Below are 17,965 nucleotides of genomic sequence, written 5' to 3'. Positions count from 1 at the left end.
CACCACCAGCTTCCCCCCATTTCATCGCTTTCCTGCCTGGCTTTTTCTCACTTGAAGTAATACTTTCAAATGCACTTGTGTGATAGGAAACGTACATTGTGCGGCAGGGAGACTGACTAGCTTCCCCGCCATAGGGTTTGAGACTACCGTGACCGCAGTCTACTTCCCAGACCTCACCATGAGACCCGTCATAGTTACATCATTTCTTTCTAGAGTGTCTCGTTGCCACTCTTTGGTCTCGTTGGTATTCTATGATCCTCAGACGTCGGGTAACGAACTTTCGATACCGCAACCGATCGGCCGCCCTGGAGTTCAGGTCTCCGAGCGACTTTCCAGCCCACTCCAACACATTGGTAAGCCAAAGTTTCCTCTGCTTCCCTACACGCCTCTTACCCCTAACAGTTCCCTGCATGGCTAGTTTCGGTATGCCGTCATGTCGGATAACATGGCCGAACCATCTCAACTTGTGGCGTTATACTGTGGAGAGTAGTGGTTCTTGGTACCCCACCAGACTTCGGACCAGGTCTCGTACGAACTTGTTCGTCTTTTCTTCTCTGTAGGAGATATGGAGCAATCTCCTGTAGCATTTCATTTCGAACGCTGCTATCTTCCTCTCCTGCTCAGACAGCAGCGTCCAGGTCTCGCAGCCGTACGTCAAGACCGGGATGATCAGGGACTTATAGAGCCGGAATTTCGTAGCGAACGAGATCCTTCCGCTATTCCATATCCGATTCAGCCTTGTCATCGCTACGGTCGCGGCTTGCAACCTGGCCTGAACATCGTTCGCACTTGACCCATCCTCAGACATGATGGATCCCAAGTACTTGAAGGTCCGAACCTGCTCCAGAGTTTTCCCGTTCAGTTTAATGTCAGCCTCTGCTGGACTGATTGCGTTCACCAGAACCTTACTCTTCTCCGTACTGACGAGCATCCCATATTGGTTCGCGCATGTACTTACGCGATTGGTAAGGTCCTGCAATTCTTCATTGCTGCCTGCGATTAGTGCTACATCATCAGCGAATCGAAGATTGCTTAGCGGTCTTCCCCCGATCGACACCGAGGATTCGTGGCCTTCCAATGCGTTGCGCATCACCTTCTCTAGGTAGATGCTGAACAATACGGGAGAAAGAGGACAGCCCTGGCGGACGCCTACGGTCATGGGGAAGGGCTCCCCCATCTTGTTTTGCAACTGAACGGAACTCGTAGATCCATCATAGAGGCCTATGATAGTCCGGATCAGACCCTCATCCACCTGGAATGACCGAAGGGTGTCCCATAGCCCCTCGTGCCAGACCCGATCGAACGCCTTCTTGAAGTCCACAAAGTTTTGGTGAATTGGAATACCATGCTGCATGTGCTTCTCCACTATGACTCTCAGGCTGAATATCTGTTCGATTGTACTGCGGCCGGCCCGAAATCCGGCCTGCTCTTCAGCCACAATCGATTCAGCGGCCGCTGTCAATCGGCGCTGGAGCACACGCAGCATAACTTTGCTGGCATGACAAATCAGGCTTAACGTTCAGTAGTTCTCGCACTTAGTGCTACTTCCTGACTTTGGTAGCGGTACAACGACCGACCGCAACCATTCCTTCGGCCACTGCTTCGTTCGCCAGATTTCGCGACAAATTTTGGTCAGCACGTCTGTCAGCTCTTCGCCCCCACCCTTGATGAGCTCCGCCGGTACATTATCGATTCCAGCCGCTTTCCTCGGCTGCATATCTCTGATGGCTGCCTCAACCTCTGCCTTTAGGACTTGTAAGTCCGGTATCTCATCTGCGTCTTGCCCCTTCGAGGACGGTCACATCCTTCTCGATAGGGGCATTGTACAGCTCTCGGCAATACTCGGTGAATCGATTGAGTATCTCGGCTTTGCCTTTCACCAGTTTGCCGCTTTTGCTCTCAATTTTCGTAATGCCCTTTCGCGGCCCATCTTGGGTGAGGGTTCGCAGCGAATGCTTTCCTGAAGTCGCCCCATTTGACTCCCTCATCAACTTCGTCACATTTTGCGTTTAGCCACGCTTCCCTTGTGGCCGCTATGTTTTTCTGCACTTTCTGGTGCACTCTCCTGTACTTTGCGTCGGCCTCAGGACTTCCCCGCCTTTTTGTCTTCAAGGCTTTCCTTAGCTCACAAAGTCTGAGAACTTTCTTCGTGATCCAAGGCACCTTGGTTGGCGGTTTCCTCCCTAGCACTTTGTCTGCCGAGGAGTGAAGCACCTGCTTAACGTTTTCCGCGAGAGCGTCGACGTCAAGATCAGAGTCCAGTAGGTTGAGGGCAGAGAACCTGCCCCCCACCTCGACCCGAAAAGCCGCTGCGTAGCCAGGGTTATCGAGTTTCTCCGTGCACCAGCGAATGCATCTGCTGTTCTCCCGTTTTCGCTGTGAAACTTTCAGGCGCAGGGAAGCCATCACGAGTTTATGGTCTGACCCGATGTCCGCACCCGGGTACACTCGTGTCCCTGCCTGCAGTAGGCCTGAACGACAGCTCTGGGGAATCAGCACATAGTCGATCTGGTTCTTGACCGCGCCATCGGGTGAAGACCAGGTCGCCAGCCTTGAGGGTTTGTGAGGGAAGATCGTGTTCGCAAGAGTCAATTTATGGGCCCCGGCGAACTCTAGCAGACGCCTTCCGCGGTCGTTGGTCGTTCCAAGACCGAACTGACCTACGGTGCCGGCCCACTCTTCAAATGCATCTGGGCCGACTTTGGCGTTCCAATCTCCCACCACCGCCAGAAAATCTTTCTTGGGGATCCCCCGCATCGTCTCCTCCAGCTGTTCATAGAACACCTCCACCTCGTTGTCCCCTCGGTCGGTGTGAGGTGCATGAACCATGATAACTGAGACATTGCGTGGTTTGGCCTCCAAGCGGATGGTTGCGAGTCTATTCGAGATGGGCTCCCAACTTAAGACTGCCGCTGCCGCTCTGTTGTGGACGAGAAAGCCAACGCCTAGTTGTCTTTTCTCACTACCACTGTAGAACAGCCTGTGGCCGAAGGGAGTATCCACCTCTCCTGAACCCGTCCACCGCATTTCAGCCAGCCCTAGCACGTCCCAATCATACCTGTCCAACTCCAGGCAGAGCTCGTGCACTTGGCCACACTTGTGGAGTGTACGCACATTCCACGTTCCAATCACCAGTCGCTTCATCAGATTCAAGTGCACTCACTCTCCGAGAGTCCCTCTTACCATCACCTTTTACCTGTTGCTGGAGGGCGATGGGCTCGCCGCGGGTCCCTTTGTTCTTGGTTCGTGCCACCTTCTCCCAACGGTCTACTTACCGCCGCTTATGTCACGCGCATCAAAGGTCAGTAACCTTGCCACAACGGAAACTCTCGGTGTCTTCGTCCTGAAAATAAATGCACTAACGTTCTTGGTGCCACGGGGAAGCAAGCAACGTGTATCGAGTCTATATTGTTCGGTATGTGTATGACCTGAAAGGCCACGGCGACAATAAAGTGTTTGCTAGACTGACTCCCTGCGACAGCAAAATAATTTACAAGGTAAACAGAACTTCAAGAAATGAAGCAAGTCATTCGTTACTTCTGAGAGGATACGAGCACATGTTGCTTTCCGTAACCTTTCTCCCACTTAACCCATTCCCTCCACGTGCTTGGAGCATTGGGATGGAAGATAGTACTCCACCTGTTGAGAACCTTCTTGCGAAAGATGTCCACGGCTTGAAGTGCTCACCTTGCCTCCACGCCAGCACTCCGGCTGGAATCCACTAGCTTCTGGAATCGTTTTAACTGGCTCTTACAATTGCCTCACCCTTCCCGAATTTCCCTTCCTTCTCCTCAGCTAGCCATAACAAGATGAGGCCGGCTCTCCACCTGATAAGTGCGACTCGTTTTTCTCGATTTGCTTCAGGCAGTACTTATCCTTTGGCTCACATTGTGCCTAATTAGCCAAAGAGTCGAGTACTTTTTTTTAACTGGCAAAAGGCACAAACCCGCTCACATTACACACAGAGTCCGAACGCCATAAACAAATATGACAACTTTTGTTAGGGCTGAGCGAGAGAAAGACGATGGTTAGGGCCATCACGACTCAGTCCATAAGGTACAATTATGAAAAACCGTTACCCTTTAATAGACATCAAAGACAGAGCTCAAATAACTTTGGTAAGGAAGGAGTGAACGCTAGGGAGGAAGGAGTTCACACAATCAGAAAGGCGAAAAAGAAAAGAAAAAGAAGAGCCAGTCTAGGAATGGCATAACAACTGCTCGCCTGACAAATCCAGTTCACGCAACTGCCTGCTTTAATCTTCGTAAGTGTCCCAACAGCACGCGCGCAACCACACACACACACATTTTCACCTTACCGTTTTTCTATTATCTTAAAATTAAGGAAAATACAACGAAGGGAAATACACTCGCGATTACAGCTTCTCTCCACCTCCATCCGCTCCCTATACGCGCCACATGATTGCTGTTCTCAAGTCGCTTGTGATTACTCCTGAAGCACGTCTGATCAGTTCCGCTACTTTGCCAGTTTGTAACTAATAATCTACTATTGGTGGTTCATTTCTCTTCCCCCACTCTCGGCCAGACAGTTGTTGACGGCAGGAAGGGGAGCGAACTTGTGGCAAGCAGCGCCCAAGCTTTCTCTCCCTCTCCCGTTCTTGATGTTCAGCTGATTGCGGGCGAGGCGAGAGCTAAACAACCAAATAATGCACACTGTATGGGCAAGCACGTGCCAGACACGCGTCAGGGGCCAAAAATAAGCGTGGGAGGAGGGGGATGGGGAGGAGGGGTTGGGAAGGGAGCTGATTGTCTTCGCCTGAGGACAATGCTTTGCAAACTCCAAGTCGCTTGTTGGCCCATCTTTCACAGCCTCTACCCTTTCTCAAGTGCCACCATTCAGTTTCCTGCGAGCCTTCAGCAGGCAACGTGTACATCTTTCGGGCTGATCATTATAATACGTGGGAAGAAAACACAAATGAATAAGAGGCTTGCAGACGAGATGTGAGAGGAGAGGACGAGGAGCGCGAGATCACAATCCTCGAGTCAAGGACAAAAGACACGGTTATCTTGTACATTATAGGCGCAGGCAGACAAACTGTTCTCTTAATGAACAGTGAACAGATAGTGCAGCCCGTGCTAAGTAGAAATGGGAATAAACGATACCATGCGACCAATCTCACGTCACGGCAGCTGATGATGGTTGATTGATTGATGACTTACCTTTGGATTCCAGGTGACACCAGTGGTGTGGAACTGCTTGATGTAGGCCTGAAGCTCTGTCAAGGCGCTAATCCAAGATCGGGCCCACTCCACGTGTTTGGGATCTCTGCAACAGAAACAGTTATTGCTTCTAAGCGTTAACTTTTCCTTCGTGCAGCCCGTTTTAATCGACACGCTTTTCTCGGAGTGTATCAGAACTCCGGTCAAATACGGTCCTCAAAAGCGTGGAAAGAAGGTTAAATACTGAAAGAGAAATGTTAGAAAGCATAAAAAAAGAGTTTATTCCTCGTTGCTACCTTGAGGAGCATATGGCTGCATAAAAAAGTGTACGACTAGCAATGTTTTAATGAAGTTTAGCTGATGGATGATGCACAACCTGTACAAAACTATAACATCTTTACACGCACATGCATTACCATCAGGGGCCTTTCCGCACAGGCAGGTGTAAAGGAAATAAAATAAGACTGAAACAAGATTACGAACGTAACTAGGGAAAGACGTTGACAGAAAGACGGGAAGAGGCCGATGGACATTCTTGAAGCAATTTTTAATGACAATAGACAGCTGTCACGTTGTCACTTCTCTTCTTTAGGAGCGGAAGTACCTCGAGAAATGTGCAAACAATATTCACAACTCTTAACTAACATCATTATGCTGATTTATTACTGCGTTTTCGTGGCAGCAGCACCTTTCAACCGATAGTTCTTTTTCTCCCTGTCTGGCATCATCAAAAGCTAATTATCCAAACCCTAATGGAGCCCCGCAGTGACAGTTTCACGCCCTTCCCTGCCTGTTTGTCATTCCAAAGCCATATTTATTTCACAACCCTTCCCGAGGCTTGAAATACAAAACTAGTTTACCTGAAGTCAGTCCACTGCTTCCAACTTGAAGCACTGGCGTTTTCGTCATCAAGCTCACAAGTACTTCTCCACATCCCCCGAAAAATCGTAGACTGACATTTTTATTGAGTGTACACCACTCGGCTTTCACACCTGTGTGCATTTTTCCAAGCATGTGCATATGCCTGAATATATGGCGTTCCCTTCTTCATCTTTGCCCCTAGTGACCGTCATCCGACAATACAGTATCTGCCTTATGCATCACAAAGATGCTTGGTGTATATGAAGGTAAAATCTTATTTCACGGAAATAAAACAAAATATTGTATTGTCTGTTGTGCAGTAAACTGACTTCAGCATTTTCAAGTTAAAAAAAAGTTTTAAACTTGCAACCTTCCTAATTTCTCACCATCTACCGACCACTACCAAGCCGTTTCTTTTAAATTTCACAGAAACATTACAAGTAGACTCTTTTATTTCTGCTTCAGTGCAAGGGGTGGGGCAAGGTGTCATACTGCTGCAATAAATATGCAGGTTACTTTAGATATCATCGATTCAAATCAAAAGATCCGAAGATAGCAAATAAATTCTGGGCATCATTTCTCAATGTCAACGAATTGTAACAACTTCAATCTAGCATTCTCCTGTAGGAAATTTTCACACTTTTTGATTTGTATCCTGTCTTATATTATGACTACTCTACACAGCTCTACACCACGCTATCACAACTAACGCTATTTCATGCATACTGAAATTTAAATAAATAAAAGCTGAAAAAAACTTACTTATCTTTGTAGTCTTTCAGGACCCTGTTGGTATAGAAAGTTCCAGCATCGGTCATCTCTTTCACATAAGGACCAGGGGCAGGACTCTGAAAACAAAGCTAGGAACTAGTTAACGGAGACATTTCATAACGTCACAGCCTTTTTATGTGCTTAAAAAATCTGTTATGGCTCCTTAACATATTTTACGCATTCAAGGTACTGAGAAAACATGTCTTAATTTTATCAGTACAAAAATGAAAATGGGGGCATTGGGTGCGTGAAAAAAACCATAAAATTGTGGAAGACAAGGAAATGTGTGATTTACTTACAACTGTGATCCAGCCCAAAGCAGCTATGGATTCGCTGACAGCCGACAGATGATTGAAAAACTCGCTCCGTCTGTTATGTTCTCGGAACTCCTGAAACAGTGACCCAAAAAAATAAAGAGATGTCATGCCTGACAGGAGAGGAATGTCTGTGAACTAGAACGTGGAATCTTGGCTGACAAGAATTTATGTCGCAGAGCAGAAGGCAACTCCTTATTAGCATCCACGTTTTCTTGTATTAATAATGAGTTTTCTCTGCTTGGGAGGATGCTGAGAGGTAACCGTCCGGCTTCTTCCCACCCGAGACTGTTGCTTTATGCAAAGACCGGGTTGTTGATATCACTTTTACTTTGACTGTGATCCAATTAGCTACACTAATTATGGCATCAACAATACGTACAGTCATAGAGTGTATGCGAGAAGTGCAGAGAGTACAGGCTGACAGTGCACGACTTTGACCAGTTCTTCTAACAAAATGGGATCAGGTCACTAGTCCTACCTGTATGGCAGTAAGCTGCTTAGCAACAGGATCAATAAGCTGCATGAGAACATTCTGAAAAAGAAAAAAAAAGTACAAATACACATGTTGTACACGTTCAAAAAAGTGAGCAGATACACCTTTTTGGGGAGGGTATAAACTTGCTTTTTTTTGTGTGTGAGCTTGCATCGACGACGTTGAACGTTTATAAGAACGTTTGTTTTTCCCCTGCTCTCTTTACTGTTCGTTCTATTAGGTAATCCTTACCCATCGGTACCAGTTCCTGTATTAAAGCTACTACCTTTAGATTTTTCTCCGCCCCCCCCCACTTATATGATGGTGGCTGGATAGGGGAAAGAGAAGGGGGTAGACTTCGATATCAACTGGAGAGAATCTGTCACAACAGTGGCTGAAAGATTCCAAAAGCGTTTTTCCGTCAGCCTCTTGATAATACAACCATCAGGACCTGTAATTCCCCTCACCCCCAGATTTTTTTTTTTTTCACAGGCCTGATCTATCTCTACCACTTACCAACTACTTAACACTGTACCGGCCACTTAGCTACCCCAGAAAGCTGCTGACACGTGACCTGGTTCTAGAAATTCGCGTTGAATCAGTGTTCCTTTATTCTTCAGCGCCGTCAGCTCGCTGCAGGAGGGTGAAGACTTCCCTACAGATCCGCACGACGTGCTTTTTATCAGCTCTAGGGGCAACCCATCCAGGGAGATGGGTGCTTTCTTCCTTCCTGCCCTCTCCCACCCATCAACTAATTTGATCGCAAACCCCTGCCCTTTGCACGCAACTGTACAAATAATAATAATAAAAAAAAACCTGGCAAAAATCTCAGCCCCGCGTAAAAATAATCCCTCGTGGTCTCCTCTTCATCCTGTGAGAAAATAAGCGATTTCCAAAAACAGGCGCGAGAAAATATTGAGCCCGAGGCATTAAAAAATGTGAACCCGAGGCACAATCGAGAAAATAGCGAACCCAAGGCACAAACTAGAAAGCAAAGCGTCTGTGAAAATTTACAGAGGATCACCATATCCTTCGCTAGGAGAAGCTTTGCCTATCACTTGCACTAAACACATGTAACGAAAATAAACGGGAAGCGGTCATGGATAGAACAGAGTTTACCTGTTTTCGTTGCTTATAGAGCTTAGTTCCAGATAAAGGAGTCTAAACCGGGAAATAGGTTCTACAACAAATGAAACTCGGTAAGGAATTCCCCTCGCTATTAGATAGATGTCTCCGTGCCTCGGCGAGGTCTAATAAACCCGCATCGCTGCCGGTCAAAATTTCAAAGTTTCATTCAAACAAACCGTTAACTGACCCCCAACTGGTGACGCAGAAGATGCCATTTGACAAGGGTAAAGCAATTTTGTCACGTCAGTCTATACTCCGTGTATGGCCCGATCCCAACATCCCTGATGCCTGCGTTTCGACAATAGAAAGTGAACTCTAGTGCCGGGTAGATTTGGTGCCGTCATTAAAATTTTCAGCGTAAGCAGTTCCGATCGTCAGTTTCTATCGTTTGAAGACTAACTTGCTGTTTCACTTGCCTTCTCCTTTAACCTTTCACTTCCAGCACTCTGCTCAAAACATCGTAGCTCTTCTTAAAATCTTAACACGCTCGGCGCCAACAGCGCGTCCCGTCTCCAAGGCGGGCCTGGCGTTGTTACGCAACAACTTTCCCTGGTCATAGAGACAAACAATAAACAACAGCAAGGAATGCGCTGCCTGTCGGAGTCGTAATTAATGTTTCAAGAAGACAGAGTCTGGTTCAGATTTACCCCTCTTCTCCAAGGCGGTAAATACAAGTACACGATGACCCCTTTCAAAATGTCAAGATAACCGTTTTCTCCAAATCTCTTTTTGTCTTGCCACACTTATGGTTGCCGGCTGGCACATAAATAATAATTTTAAAAATAGTTTTGAACAAAAATCGGTATCCTTTTCTTATGGGGGAGGGGTGTGTGTAAGAGTGCATATGTAAAGGCTTCTTTCTAGTTTTACAAAGGCAAAAATTATCACATTTGTTTCTTGATTTATACAGGGGATACAACGACTAGACAAAGACATTTTTTAAAGCTTCCAGCTACCAACAATGACCTGTTCTTCTTTCAGACTGTATACAGGTCGCTCTGCGTATATGTGTCTGAGTATGTGCCAGAGTTAAAGCCTATGCGTGCGCGCGCGCGCAATCCTGCATACCAAAACAAGAGAGAGCGTCAGTTAATTATCCCTAAGGACACGAACACTTCTAATTTACAAAACACAACCCATCAGTCAGCACAAATTATTTTACATCCTTCATATATTGTTGTTGACAGAGCCATTGTCCAAGATCATTTTCCTCAAAACCTTCCCACTTCCTGAAATGATCACTATCTGCGAATGGCTCGCCAGGCAGGACTCGCGATTTGTTTCCGCCTACCGCAACTCAACGATGTAAACAAAGTGATGTCTCCCAGACTGAAATCTACAACCACGAAAATATTTACACTCTACCTGGTGCACCTATTTCAAAGGGAAACGACAAGCACGTAAACTCGAGGCTACCGAGGCCCAAACAGAAGCAGACGGCCTAATGCCTCTCCGACCACCCCCGCCCTATTCGCCTCCTTCCATCCCTCTCCTAAAGCAAACTCTGGTGCACAGAGTTCGAGAGGTTGCGTGTATCGCCCTTTCCTCCAGCGTCTCTTGAATGTCTGTGCTCCACTGATCCGAGACAGGCAGTTTTGGCTGAGATGACTCGGATACCTCGTCAAAGGCTTTCATCTTGTTTTGTTGTTTGTCTAACAAACAGATGTGGGGCCGGCACACGAGCGCATCGTGTTCCCAGCAGCTCCTGCAGGTCCGCCACTTGCTTCTGCGCGGCTCGCGGACCTGCACGCGCCATCAGCAGCATCAGCTTCACTGTTCTCCTTCACGTTGCACGCGACCATGTGTCTCCTCCCGCAATCCTCTTTCGTCCACCGAACCGCAAACCTGAAGGCCCACTCTACGAGTAGGGTAACATGAAGGGTTAGAACTTGTGATGAGCCTGATCCTGGATTGCATCTTTGCCATTTTGTCACGTGAGCTCCTCAAGAGTCAGTCAGCCCAGTTCAGTCGCTAGCTCAGTTCTCACTTAAATTAAGGTCTTCGTTGGACGCCGTACAAAAAAAAAATTAAAAGAACGGTATGTGAATGCGATAAAAAAGCAAAGCAAAAAAAATTTTTAATCGAAGATTTCGGACACTGAACTTTAAACGTGCTATCAGACGAATAAATTTCACACATCTGCGACAAACCCTCATAACACGAAGCCTGTTTCGAGGACATATTTTGCACGTGAATGGAATCAATAATTGTGTACGAAACCAGTGACTGAATATTTACTTTTGGTGTCAAAGACGGCCAACAGACGACTTCCTTCAGGAAGAATTTTGGTAGTTCAACTTGTGATGAATATTACAGTCAAATGTGTTTCGATTGGGTTGCTCCTTTTAAGTATGCCAGATCCAGACGCACTCCATGTCATTAGATGGCGAGCTCATCATAAAATACTTAGCTGCTAAGTCGGCATCAAAAATGGCATCTCCTATAGTCAATGCAACTCTATGGTCTCCATAATGACAGCAAAATGCCAAGCCTAATCCCACCAACCTTTCTCCCAGGGGTGCGGCCCGGCAGCGCAACGTTAGCACCTGTCTCCAATACAAGAGGATTGTCTGTCCTGGGTTAAGATCTCGTCTTGGGCTCACTGTTCTTTCTCTGAATGTGGCAACTATTTACTACTTATAGTCTTAGTTGCTGGCTCGGTGTTAAACACCAATTCTTCCTTTACACTTCTTTCCCACCCCATCCCATCTTCTTCAGGCTGAAAAGCATGTTTTTCCCATGACACAAATGTTGCAATGAACTGACCCACATCAGGCTGACATCCCTAATCCTTCGTAAGTTCCTTTCATACCAGAGGAAACAGAGACAAAACTTGGCATAAACAGGAAACACAGTTTGTAAGGTGTCCAGACTTTATGCTCATGGCTTCAAAATATCTGCCTGTCATAGATGAAGTTCAGTAGAATAAATTCTAAAAAATATTTATGATGTGATGTTATTTTGCACTGATTATTATGGCATCTCTGCCTCATTAATATTTAATCCCTCTAGTCTCTTTAATGCTCTAATCAGGAAAAGTGCAGAAGAATATGACAAGAAAGGAGACAACACAAATGACAAATCTGAGAAAAGAAAATACATACACATAAAATGCACACAACAGATGACATCTAAGAACTTAACCGACAGGAAAGCATCAATAAAATACATCATTTATACTATAACGAAAACAATAAATACTTTTCCAAGAATGATGTCACCATGACTTCATTTACACAATCTAGAAAATGGCTTCCTCGAGTGTATTCTGACACTGGCTAGTGAACAGATGCAAGAAGCTCCCAGGGGGTTTTTAAGTTCATGCGTTTAATGAAGTTGTACGCTGCTGCATCTCCTTGCTGCAGCCCTACAGGATACCTATGGGCCTAACTGGCGCTGTGCTGGCAATGGTGTGTGAAATGCTTAGCACGGCCCCTGAGGGCCAGTCATCACCTGTAGTGGGGCGGGTAACTGCGTGCTGGAAAGCTGCTGGAGGTGAAGGTCAAATCACTTTTGCAGCTTTCTTTTAAGATTGGTCTACTAGAGGAGGAAATTAGAATTTCATTTATTACTCTGAGAATGTTGTGAGATAGGGCAAAAGCATCTTGCAGAGTGCTTATCACAAGAGAACTTTAATTAATTATTTTACATGCAACTTCCTCTGCAATTGCATTGTTACCATGACAGCTGTTTTATCTACTTGATGCATGGGAAACAGTTTCAAAGAAATTAATGCTAACACTTGAAAGATTCCAAAATTTCACAAATTTCGAGTACTTTCCAGCGGTCACATGGGAGTTAAAGGTTTATTCTCAAAATGCACCCATAACAACAAAGAATAAAATGCTGAAGCGCAGGAAAACATTACCATCTTTTCCTTCTCTATTCACAAGTAAATGTATTAGGCTGGATAGTCTGGGAATAAGTATACTGCAGATGCATAAATTACAGCATTTATGATTTAAAATGGAAGATGTTTCAAAGTACAATTTTTCAATATAACGACTCTTGATGAAAAAGCTCCGTCTTTGATCCAGAAATAGGTTCTAATACAATACTGAAAATACTTTAAACCCAAGTAAAGTTCTAGGTCTTAAAATTACAGAGTAGTTAAATGTTAAGTTTTATTCTACTTGATAAATAAAGGAATCAAATCTTTGTTTCTGACTGACCTGAGGAGGCTGCTTGCTCTTAGAAGCTGCCACAAGGAACTGGCGCTGAGCTTGGAATGCCCTTTCTACTTGTTTAGCCTTAGGGAAAAAAGAAGACAACAATGCTTCACAATTACTGATTATATGTGAAACCTGCACAAACATGAATGGGAATTTAAGCACACATTCCTGCACTAATACTCTCTTAAAAAAACAGTTGTAAATGTAGACACAGATACATCCACAGGGAAGTCTTTAAGTATATAGAGAGTGTCAAAACATGAGGCATCTAGTTCTGATTTCTTCCCAACTCTCAGTAAATAACACAGCACCTTTTTTTTTTATATACAAAATCTAAATAAAGCACTCTACAAAAGAAATGACTGAAAATGGTAGAAAGAGGATGAAGAACTCACCTGTGTCTGAACATCACCACCAATGGCAGAACTATTCTGAATAAATTTAGCCACAGCCCCTTTCAGAAATTCATCATATGCAATGATAGACTGAGCCACTTCATCTGCATCAGATAGCAAAGGCATTAATCCCCAGCTGGTAAAGTAACAAAAATAACTTATCTGAAACCTGATTGTTTCTTACAGTAGAAGCTTTTGATGAAGAGGTGACAACAAGTTTTAGCAGTGTCACAGCATTTTAACAAAGATGAAAAAGTTGTATACAAAGAGGGGAGATAATAAAAAAGAAAAATATAATAGTATGTTCCATCTGAAACAGAAAAATGTTAAAGAGCATTTGGATTCTGAAAAAGAAACCATAACCTTAAATTTGCAGAATGTACATTTCATGTCTGTTATGTAGACTAAACAGATATCACATTTTTCTGGAAGGCACTACATGACTGCAGTGCTTGTCATTACACAACATGTCATCACATAGCACTTCAATACAAATAGGGCTGCACTAGATCTGCTTAATTCACTGCAATGTAAAATATAACAAGCAATAAACTAGTTGCACCTAGCTGAAAAGTCTGCTCTAATGCTTATATTTTTGCGGATATGATCACTAACAGATGTACTCAACTGTGTCTCATGTGTATCTAAAAATCAAGAAACAAGGTTCTAAATACATTTTGTAAAGGTTTTTAGCATTTATGCTGATGTTTTTATTGCCCTGTTCCTGTCCATGCTGTACAGTAATTTCTTTGCTAAGTTCCAAAAGCTAAAGACCATTAAATAGAATTTATGGTAAGTTTAGCATCAACCACAATGTACCAATGCATGTTTTTTTTTATAGAAGATAATGCAGTCCGAGATAGTGGGATAGCTTTATACAATCTAGCTACCTTTATGGCTTTTCATTTTTTTTTTCCCCCGACTTACTCAGTTATCTGATATTTATTTTCATTTTTTAAACACCTTTTTCCACCATCAGTTTCCTTTATTTTGTATTTATGTGTGGTGAGCATAGTTATATAATGAGTGATACTGCACTACACACAGTTTTATATATAAATATACACAATAAATATATACATACATAAAATATAAAAATATAAACTAATGTTGAACAGCAAGCAGCTTTGTATTTAGCCTATTGCAACATAACCATTAACTCCAAATAATGTTGTGGTATCCAGTGATTAAAAAAAAACCAACTGGAACTGTAAGTACTAGATGTGAGATTGTAGATAGCTGCTATTCTGTGAAAATGAGACCAAAATACCTGCACCCATGACAGTGTCTCACCTGATTCCGCAGTGCCGCCCCCTCTGCCCCCCTGCAAGGTCAGCGACTCCAGGCGTGCTGCTACTGCCTCCAGCCGAGACACGGCAATGTTGAGGGCGCTCTCGGACATGCTGCCGGCTTCCTTCCGCACCTGTGAGGTCAATGCTTTTAACTGACTGGCATATACAGAGGCAACCTCCCGTCCTGTGCTTCCACTTCCTGCAGCTGCCTTTTCTACCGTCTCACTCAGCTTGTTTATCTCCTTAAGCAAGGCCTCCTCTTTTACCGAGACCTGGGAAGCCATTGATGTGGGTGTTATAGATACGTGGGTAGCCGGCCCTGGAGGAGTGGTAAGGTTAGTGTTAAGACTGATGGTAGTGGAAGGTACAGAAGCTGATTTATGCGTGGCCCCTATGCTTTCAGGATTAAGGACTGGTCTGGCAAGAGGGTCAGAAATAGGAATTTTGCTTTCAGGGAGATTTAGACTTTGACTTGCATCTGCCTTGGCCAGATGCTGTTGTGCTGGCTGTGTAACTGATGGCGATGAAAAGGGCTGAGTAGCAATGGCCACATCTGAAAATCCATTGTCTTTTTTAGTTGCATTAGCATCCTTTGTTGGTGAACGATCAGGAGATGGGCTCGACGTTTGTCGGCATGATGCACAGCAAAGCATTGTTAAAGAGCAGAATGTAAATTTGTTACCAAACAATGTTTTGCTTCATCCACAAGACCTGTATTTCCCCCAATCCACCAAATGCCTTGTCATTCACGTAAGAGTTCACCATGGAAAACAATACAATGCTCACCCAAAAAAAGCACCAAGAAGTTACTATTGAATGCTACAGGAAACACAAGCAAACTTATAAACAACCGGATGGCTCCACTGTTTCTGGCCAAAACAACAGTAAAGGCGCCAAGCAGAAAGAAAACATACAGCCTTGCAGCTAAATCCAAGTTATAGTTCTTCTATCTGCAAGAAAAAAGATGAGGTCAAAGACATGCTGTGCTTTAAATAGAAACAGTGTAATACAGATAAAGCCAGGAGAAACTTTATCTGTCACCATCATGCAGCATATGTGCAAGTGATTTCCCCCTTGATTATATCTACTTTATCAATTACCCATTGTGTGCACAGCATTCTTCTTTCCCCCATAACCTCTGGTCAAAATCCCACACCACCCCAAAAACCTGCTACAACAAAAGATGCCACATATTCTATCTGGAATAAACCTCTTAATTCACCTACAGTTTATACAAGTTATACTGTTTTCCATTCATACTTTTTACAGCCGATCATGTTGATTATAACAACCCAATATAATAAAAATCTATTCAGTAACTCTTGGCTGCATTCGAAACAAAACAAAAAGTCCCAATCCAATCTCTGTATCCTAAAATTCCATTTTCTTACTACTCATCCCTTCACAGTCCATGTTACATATTCAGCCCAATTGCAATAAATTAATATTATTGTCATATATTACAAATGACCATGCGCAACAGAAAAATTGTTTTATAGAAGACAGTGTTAGATGTGCAAAAATACTTTATGGAAAAATCTCAGTGCATCAGAATCAGCTGTCACATGCTCTGAGTAGCCCACCTTCTACAAGAGAGAAAGGGAGAGTTAAAAAAATAATAGATTCCAACCATGCATTTACATGACGTGGAAGCAGCTACAGGGGACACGCATAATTATGCTGTAGATTTAATATAGCTATGCTTAAGAGAAGCTTAACCAGTGCTATTATGGCAGGCAGACTGAATGTCATGACTATGTTTTATAATAATAATTAAGTTTCTTATATTCCGTCCACCCCCTAAAAAGGCATTTAGTATCTCTCTCCTTTTGCTTAAAGGCCACAGTCAAGGGGTGCCTACTCTGCTGACAGTTTTCAGTTTAATCTTAGACTTCATCTCTCTCTCTCACTGACATTCAAGACATGCAACTTTCTTCTGCACTAATGTCCACAACAAAAGTAAAACTGTTGTCACTGTGCAAGTACCTCAAGGCATTCTAAGCACTCTGATGCCCTACAAGTTATTTCTGAATATATGAAAATAACTCTGCTCAAGGCATTGAGTTAGCATTTACATCAAAATTATCCAAAGCAGCCATTTCAATAAGATCTGTCTTTAGTCTCTTGCCTTTCTTAATACTTATCTGAAATTAAAATTTCTAACCCAAATATCCAAGTTCATGCAAGCTCAGGGAAAATCTGCCAGATGGCAATAATTTTGGACAAAGCATTGCATTAAATGAATACATTGGTATGATTAGCTGCTTATAGTACATACCAGGCACTATTGCTGCAAGTGTGCACCAAGTCAACAACACCAATGAACTGATAAAGTCTGTCACAAGCAGCAAGCTATTATTACACAGTGCAAGATCTTGACGCCCACCAACTTTCTGTCACCCCCAGCCAGCAGAGAAAACAAAAAATAAAAAAACGTGAATGACAGAGAGACTTAGCAGACAAATCAAATTTATTTCTGTTTACAATTCAGCATCCTGTTATCCATCAGTCCATCATCTTTCCACAGAGCATTTATTATCTAATGTCAGGCCATTCATTTATTTTGTAACTAGCTATTGGATTGTTTCTCAATTTGTAGGATTTAAATAAAATACCATTCTTTTGGACCTAATCTGTTTTACAAGATTATCAATTAACGAATTTATGGATTTCAAAATACTGGCACATTTTTATGGCCTGAAAACTAAGGCTAGTCTTCACAAAAAGGCTGAGAGTCTGCTGGCTGAAAAGTATGTGGGTAAATTTATTAGAAGTCACATTGACATTTTCTATTTCAAATACAGTTAAAGCTAAGACACACTGTGACCTTTAGAATAGTTCAAGTTTTCACAATGGCTTAAAGGGTACTAGTGCACAGAGAGAGAGAAAGGATAAAAACTAAAAGATACAATGATTGGACTATCCAAGGGAGCATTCTAGCTAGTAGGTTGCATAAAGTCAATGCATTAGTGCTAGGACATACTACAGTTCATTAAATTGAGTTTTGTGCAGTAAATAATTATAAACTGTGTTTATTCTATAAAAATTTAACTTGCAGCTGTCCTGTCTTTCATGATCATATGACCATTCCAGCATTGCAACTTCATTAACGAAGATAACCTGGATAAACATTCTTTTCTTACTGCACACATTGCCATGATTTTCTTTTTTTTTTCTCCCACCTTTGGTTGACAAAAATATAACAAATTTGAAAAGTAACAATCCAGAATTTATAATCTAAGCAAAAAAGACTGTTATACACAGACTGCACTTCTGAATAGTTATTTTTTTCTGAATACAAATGGGTTTTATTCATAAATTCTAAAAGAAACTGCATTCCTGTTAGCAAAACCAAAAGCAAAAGCACAGCCCACATC

The 17,965-nt window shown here is 43.3% G+C and overlaps 1 protein-coding gene across 6 annotated transcripts in view; it reads right to left on the bottom strand.

The window, feature by feature from the left end:
• LOC112561529 (adenylyl cyclase-associated protein 1-like) overlaps positions 1 to 17,965 on the bottom strand; it is a 66,711-nt gene that overhangs the window by 46,083 nt on the left and 2,663 nt on the right. For 3 of the 6 annotated variants that reach the window (XM_025234085.1, XM_025234083.1, XM_025234086.1), the window contains 7 exons: positions 14,590 to 14,907; positions 13,297 to 13,400; positions 12,902 to 12,979; positions 7,608 to 7,661; positions 7,112 to 7,201; positions 6,804 to 6,889; positions 5,181 to 5,286 (listed from right to left, as the gene is read on the bottom strand). In XM_025234085.1, the coding sequence (XP_025089870.1) occupies positions 5,181 to 5,286; positions 6,804 to 6,889; positions 7,112 to 7,201; positions 7,608 to 7,661; positions 12,902 to 12,979; positions 13,297 to 13,400; positions 14,590 to 14,872 (801 nt within the window). In that variant the 5' untranslated portion in view covers positions 14,873 to 14,907. Of the gene's footprint in view, positions 1 to 5,180; positions 5,287 to 6,803; positions 6,890 to 7,111; positions 7,202 to 7,607; positions 7,662 to 12,901; positions 12,980 to 13,296; positions 13,401 to 14,589; positions 14,908 to 16,866; positions 16,982 to 17,965 lie in introns of all 6 variants that reach the window. The other 3 variants (XM_025234082.1, XM_025234084.1, XM_025234087.1) reach the window with 2 other exon arrangements.

This window comes from Pomacea canaliculata, linkage group LG4 (assembly GCF_003073045.1).
Source record: "Pomacea canaliculata isolate SZHN2017 linkage group LG4, ASM307304v1, whole genome shotgun sequence".
Classification (NCBI taxonomy): Eukaryota; Metazoa; Mollusca; class Gastropoda; order Architaenioglossa; family Ampullariidae; genus Pomacea; species Pomacea canaliculata.
Note: the sequence above shows the minus strand (reverse complement) of the source record. Positions and strands in the feature narration are given on the sequence as shown.